Source organism: Garra rufa, chromosome 25 (assembly GCF_049309525.1).
Source record: "Garra rufa chromosome 25, GarRuf1.0, whole genome shotgun sequence".
Taxonomy (NCBI): domain Eukaryota; kingdom Metazoa; phylum Chordata; class Actinopteri; order Cypriniformes; family Cyprinidae; genus Garra; species Garra rufa.
This window is the reverse complement of record NC_133385.1, coordinates 29727085-29734146: the sequence shown is the minus strand read 5'-3', so window position 1 is coordinate 29734146 and position 7062 is coordinate 29727085. Positions and strand designations below refer to the sequence as shown.

The 7062-nt window shown below is 29.3% G+C and overlaps 1 protein-coding gene across 1 annotated transcript in view; it reads left to right on the top strand.

The window, feature by feature from the left end:
• The first annotated feature begins 234 nt into the window (after positions 1-234).
• The window catches only part of LOC141301437 (serine/threonine-protein kinase BRSK2-like), a 53406-nt gene continuing 46578 nt past the window's right edge, over positions 235-7062 (top strand). Inside the window, exons 1-2 of the mRNA XM_073831664.1 lie at positions 235-301; positions 541-635. Of these exons, the coding sequence (XP_073687765.1) occupies positions 235-301; positions 541-635 (162 nt within the window). The remainder of the gene's footprint in view (positions 302-540; positions 636-7062) is intronic.

The window sequence follows — 7062 nt, the reverse complement described above, 5'->3', positions numbered from 1 at the left end:
TACAAACTCTACGAGGTGCGGAGCAGCAAACGACTTTGCTGAATCGTCTTTAGTGGCTTTTGTCTCGTTTGAAAACGCTTGCTCGACAATCACGGAAGGTGTTTACGCTAAAGATTTTTCTTCAGAAAGTCCTTGAACGTTTTGTAACATGGTGAAGCATGAAGAGTAAAGCCTGTAAACATTTAGCACTTTGACTAATAAAAGTGTTAAGCGTGTGGCGGATGTTTCGGAGGAATGATTTCCTCAAGCTCGCGCACCATGAAACTCAACGTCACGAGTGATAAAGCAGAAGGGCCTTTAGGTAGCTGTTCAATTCCTCTCGCCGTTCTGCTTATCTACTGTACCTGATGTTGTTTTTCTTGAGATATGAATGAAGCGTCTCACAGGTGCCAAGGGAAACTTGCTTGTGTTTTGGTGTGTGACAAGAAATAGCCTGTGAGAGGGGTTTCATGATTAAATTGTGAGCGAAAACATTGCTCAACCATGTTGCAGACCAATGTGAGACTAATGTTTTTCTTTTAACCCTTTCTATTTACGCAGGTCTTGTAAAGCTCGGGGTCCACTGTGTCACATGTCAGAAAGTCGCCATAAAGATTGTAAACCGAGAAAAGCTCAGCGAATCCGTGTTAATGAAGGTAAGATTTCATTTTTTGCTTTTGGAGATGTCAGCTTTACACACAAGAACGGTCTTGTTTTTCTTAAAGGGGTCATGTTATGCTCTTTCACAAAGTCTTTATTTTGTTTCGGGGTGAACTAGAACATGCTCTCATGCTTGGTGGTTCAAAAAACGTATTATTTTTCACATAGTTTACATTGTTACAATAGCTTTCTCCCCAGGCTGGCACTAACGGCTCGATTAGTTCTAGGTTTGATGAAGGTCCGCCTTCTGGAAAACGAAATGTGTTGTGATTGGTTAGCAGTCCCACTGCGTTATGATTGGCGAACAGCTTAGACGGCGTTTCAGTCCTGCCTCCACATTTTATTTCCATCAGTCCAAAACAAGTCCAATAAAGTGTATTATGACAGTAATACAATAAAAAGTTACGATAAAAAGTTCTCTAAAGCTTTAAAAATGACTAAAAGCACCATAAAAGTAATAAAACATGCAATATATTTCAAGCCTTCTGAAGTTATATTGATAAAAAGGTGTGAAAAAAGATTTTAAGTCACTATTCACTGAAAAACTTCCTCTCCAAAATAGTTTGCATGTGTTCAAAAATATTTCTTCTTTCTTAAAGAAATAGTCAAACTTATCTCTTATCAAATTCTTTATGATTTACTTTCTTCCGTGAAACACAAACGGAGAAATTTTGCAGAATGGTAACGCTGCTCTTTTCCACACAATGACACTGAATGGCGACCAAGAGCGCTTAAGTTTCAGAAACGACAAAAAGCACCATTAAAGTAGTCCATGTTACTCTCTCATGCATATGTTATATTACATATAAGTCTTCGGAAGTTACATAATAGCTTTGTGTAAAAAATGATTCAATTTATGTTACTCAATTTATGTCATAGAAATTTAGGAAAATGTTAACGCTGCCCTTTTTTATACAATTGGTCAGTTGTGACCAATTTCTCTTCACAAACATTTCTTCATTTTTAGAGAAATAATTAAGCCCAAAATGCAAATACTGAATATTTGTTCTTACCAAACTCTTTTAGCTTTATTTCTTTTGTGAAACACAAACGGAGAAATTTAGAAGAATGTTAATGCTGCCCTAAAAGTTACAGTAATATGAATAATAAGTTCTATCATGCTTTAAAAATGACAAAAAGCACCATAAAAGTAGTAAAACGTGCAATATATTTCAAGTCTTCTGAAGTTATATTGAGAAAAAGATGTTAAAAAAGATTTTAAGTCGCTATTCACTGAAAAACTTCCTCTCCAAAATATTTCTTCTTTCTTAAAGAAATAGATAAACTTAGATAAACTTATCTCTCATCAAATTCTTTATGATATACTTTCTTCCGTGAAACACAAAAGGAGAAATTTTGCAGAATGGTAACGCTGCTCTTTTCCACAAAATGACATTGAATGGCGACCAAGAGCTCTTAAGTTTTAAAAACGACCAAAAGCAGCATTAAAGCACTGAAAAAAGAAACGTGTACCACGTGACCACATGCCGTTTCAAATACTGTCTGAACAATATTTTATATTTAGATTTTGTGTGAAAAAATAAATAAATTAATTAATGGTTGACAATTTTTCCCTCTGCTGCAGCTTGTAATAATATTTTAGATATTGGTTGCAAATGAAACATCTTCTATGAATATTAATAATTTATGGTCTGAATATTAACAATTAGATTTACGCGGCCCATTTCCATATAAGTCAATAGTGACCAATTTCCAAAAATGACAAAAAGCACCATAAAATTGTGAATCAATCGCTATATAAAGTATTTCAAGTTTTCTAAAATTATATAATAGTTTTTTTTAATGTAAGTTGTTAGTCAGTGAAAATCTTCCCCTTTGCCGCAGCTCACAAAAATATTTTTAATATATATATTTAAAAAAAGAAGAGAAGAGAAAGGGTCCCACATTAATTTTATTATTATTATTATTTATTTTTTTTTTTTTATGAATATTTATAATGTATAATCAGAGTATTTAAAAAAAGTACTTTTTTCCGTGAAACACAGGAGACATTTAGCAGAATGGTCAAATCCAGCTTTGATCACAGAAATAAATTACATTTTACAATATATTCAAGTAAAAAACAGTTATTTAAAATTGCAATAATATTTCACAATATTACTGATTTTATTGTATTTTAACCCAATAAATTTAAGACATTTATTGTGTCATTTATACTTTGATTGATTTCTGTTTTTTATGTACATTTCTAACAAATATAATAAGATTTTTATTTTATTTAATTTTATTTTATTTTATTTTATTTTATTTCATTTTATTTCATTTTATTTTATTTAAGCAGCAAATCAGTATATTTGAATGGTTACTGAAGGATCATATGACACTGAAAACTGAAGTAATGACGCTGGAAATTCAGCTTTGATCACAGAAATAAATTACATTTTACAATATATTCACATAAAGAATGGTTATTTAAAATTGCAATAGCATTTCTGTTTTTTTGTGTACATTTCTAACAAATATAATAAGATTTTATTTTATTTTATTTTATTTTATTATTTATTTTATTTATTTATTTTAAATAAATTAATTCAGCTTTGATCACAGAAATAAATTACATTTTACAATATATTCAAATAAAAAAACAGTTATTTAAAATTGCAATAATATTTCACAATATTACTGATTTTATTGTATTTTAACCCAATTAAATTAGCAAAAAGCAGTTTTAAAAGTTCATACTTGTCTAATAAAACAAATTTCATCCAGTTTTGAGTGTTTTTGACCAAAAATGACAAAAAACACCATGAAAGTGTGAATCAATCGCTATATATTTCAAGTCTTCTGAAATTATATAATAGTTTTTTTGCAAAAAAAATATTAAAATGTAAGCTGTTATTCGGTGAATATCTTCCCCTTTACCGCAGCTCACAAAAATATTTTTAATATATATTTAAAAAAAAAAAAAGAGAAAAGGTTTTTTTTTTCTATGAATATTTCTAATTTATAATCTGAGTATTTAGAATGTACTTTTCCCATGAAACACAGAAGGAGAAATTTAGCAGAATGGTAATGTTGCCCTTTTCCATACAATGAAAGTGAATGGTGAACAAGTTCCTTCAAGCTTTAAAAATTGCAAAAATGCTCTCATTTCCGCCTCGTCTTTATTCTAAAGCCGTTCCAAAATAAAGATAAAACAAATGAATTAATGAATAAACAGCGTGTATGATCACATATTTATTGCCTGTAAAACTATACTCTGGGTAATAGTTGGCCCATAATGATCTCCTCTGATAAAAGCAGTCATGGGAACACAGAAACCGAAACTGGAGACGAAAGATCCTGATTAAGGATAATTGTCTTTCAAGGGAGGAGTATTAAAATATGAGATGTTTGTTATTGTTTGGAAACGGGGGCAAGCTTGTGGAATGCCGTAATATTCGCGTATCCCCAAATACGTATGCTTAAAATGTATAATTTTAGATGAAAACCTAGTGCAAACTGTTTTCCTTTTGCTTCAACGGATATTAATGAGAAAGGAATTTGGCCGGGGATGAGCAGCAATAAATAAACTCAGCAAGATTAGAGACCTTAAACACTGCGATTCTTTCAGATATTTGCACATTTGAGCTTTTGCCAGAAGGCAGAGGACCAAATTAAGATCTTGCTGGAAACAAACAACACCTGAGGCTCAGAGATTTATACACACACACACACACATATGTTTTGATTTTTAAATATATCAACGTAAACTAAATGATCCAAAATCTGAAATAAAATAGGATTTTTAAAAAATTGTTTTAGTAATGTAAATGTTTTCAAGGTTTTAAACTAAGCAAAAGTGACAAAAATAAATAAATAAATAAATAATGTTCTGTTTTTTTTTTTTTTTTTAAGTTAAGTTTTGGTTCATTAATGGATCCTGTGGCGAACAAAGTATCATTATAAAAAAAAGAAAAAGAAAAAAGTAATAATGACTATCAAACGATGCTGAAAAATAAATGCTGAAAATTCAGCGTTGATCACACAAATTAATCGCATTTTAAAATATCTTCTAATAGAAAACAGTTTTTGATTTATTTTGACACGTTTATAATTAAAAAAAAAATATTTCTTTCTTTCTTTTTTTTAAATATATATTTAACCCAAAAAAAGTAAGACATTTATTGGGTCATTTATAATTTTATGATTGATTTCTGTTTTTCTTTTTTAAGTACTTTTCTAAGATTTTAATTTAAATTTTTATTTAATTTTGTTATTTCATTTATCTGTCTTCTTTTTTAAGTCATTTTCCAACATTTATAATAGGATTATTTAATTTAATTTAATTTAATTTTATTTTATTTTAAGCAGCAAATCAGTATATTTGAATGATTACTGAAGGATGATATACACTGAAAACTGGAGTAATGTTGCTGAAAATTCAGCTTTAATCACAGAAATAAATTACATTTTAACATATATTCAAATAGAGAACAGTTTCGTGAAATTGCAATAATATTTCACAATATTACTGTTTTTAATGTATTTTAACCCAATACATTTTAAATAACTGTTTTTTTTAAATATATTGTTTATTTCTGTGATCAAAGCTGAATTTAAAATAAAGTAAAATAAAAAAATAAATAAATAAAAAATAAAATAAAATAAAATATTTATTATTAAAACAAAATAAAATAATATAAAATTAATCTTATTATAATTGTTGGAACTGAAAGCTGAATTTAAAATAAAATAAAATATAATAAAATATTTATTATTTTGAAAAATTAAATATAAATAAATAAAATATAAAATTAAGTACTAAATTATAAAGTACTAAAAAATAAAGTTATTAAAAACAAAACAGAAATTAATCATAAAACTATAAATGACCCAATAAATTGGCGCAATGTTTTATTATATTTTATTTTATTTTCAATTCAGCTTTAATCACAAAAATAAATTACATTTTACAATATATTCAAATAAAAAAAGTTATTTGAAATTGCAATAATATTTCACAATATTACTGATTCTAATGTATTTTAACCCAATAAATTTAGCCAATTTATTGGGTCATTTATAATTTTATGATTAATTTCTTTTTTGTTTGTTTGTTTGTTTGTTTGTTTTGTTTTGTTTTGTTTTGGAATTACTTTCCCAACAATTATAATAAGATTAATTTAATTTAATGTAATTTTATTTTATTTTTTTTAAATAATAATTTAATTTTAATTTAAATTCAGCTTTGATCACAGAAATAAATTACATTTTACAATATATTCAAATAAAAAAAAAAAACAGTTATTTGAAATTGCAATAATATTTCACAATATTACTGATTTTACATGTTCAAAAGTCCATGACATTACCATTTTACCTTATTCAGAAAACATTACAATTCTTTAACACACATTTTCCACTCCACATCTAGCAGCTCATTATTCAAGCACAGCTTTCTGATCACAACAGCCAATCAGAGCCCCTCACAGAGCAAACAAGCCCCATATCTGAGTCTCATCAGCACCAACACCGCCACATGAACTCCAAACCACCCGCCCGCACTTCACAAACAATGAAGACAATTCAGCGCACACTAATCAGATGTTCCTCAGGTCTAAACAGTCATCATTTATTCCACATTTTGCATAAATAATGCATGCACCACCCCGTCTGAATAAGTTTAATGCGACTACAACAGATATTACAATATCCAGCCGTTGTTTCCACGTAATTACGTTGGCATGAAGTAAAAGTCGATTCGAACAGCCACCAATTTATCTCCACATGGGTTTGAGAGATGAGGGGGTGGATTGTCAGGGTTATTTTGGACAGCATGTGTGTGTGTGTGTGTGTGTTTGCGTGTGATTTGGTGCGCTGTCTAACTCTTGGCTTTGACATTCTCATTGTCGTCCTCCTGTCACCGAGATGAATATGGGCTATCCCAGCACCTGTCTCTCCTCTCATGCCTGTGCCTCCAGACCAGCATTGCAAATGTCACCTTTTTAAATGCAAATGTTGCATTCTCTGTTTCCGTCCTGGCACCTCGGTCCAGACGCAGCGCACCGCCGGGAATGAGATTCTCGCAGTCATTCTCTGGAGTGTCCACACCTCTGCTTTTATATAGAGGACGTAACTGCATGAGGTCCACACAAACACACGTGGCCAAATTCGCAGCAGCCGTGTCGGAGGATTATAAGAAAGAGGATTAGATCAAAAAAAGATGAGGTTATGGAAGCTATGAGCGTTAGATAAGGATTTCAGTTTGGGCTTAAAGACACAGTTCAAGCAAACATGGAACTCAATTTATTTTATTCACTCGCTTTTGTAAATTTTCTTAGCTTTTGTCATTCAGTATTATTATTATTATTTATTATATATATATATATATATATATATATATATATTTTTTTTTTTTTTTTTTTTTTGAAAAAAAATAATATATTTGGTTATTTTGTTATTTCAGTATTTATATACCAT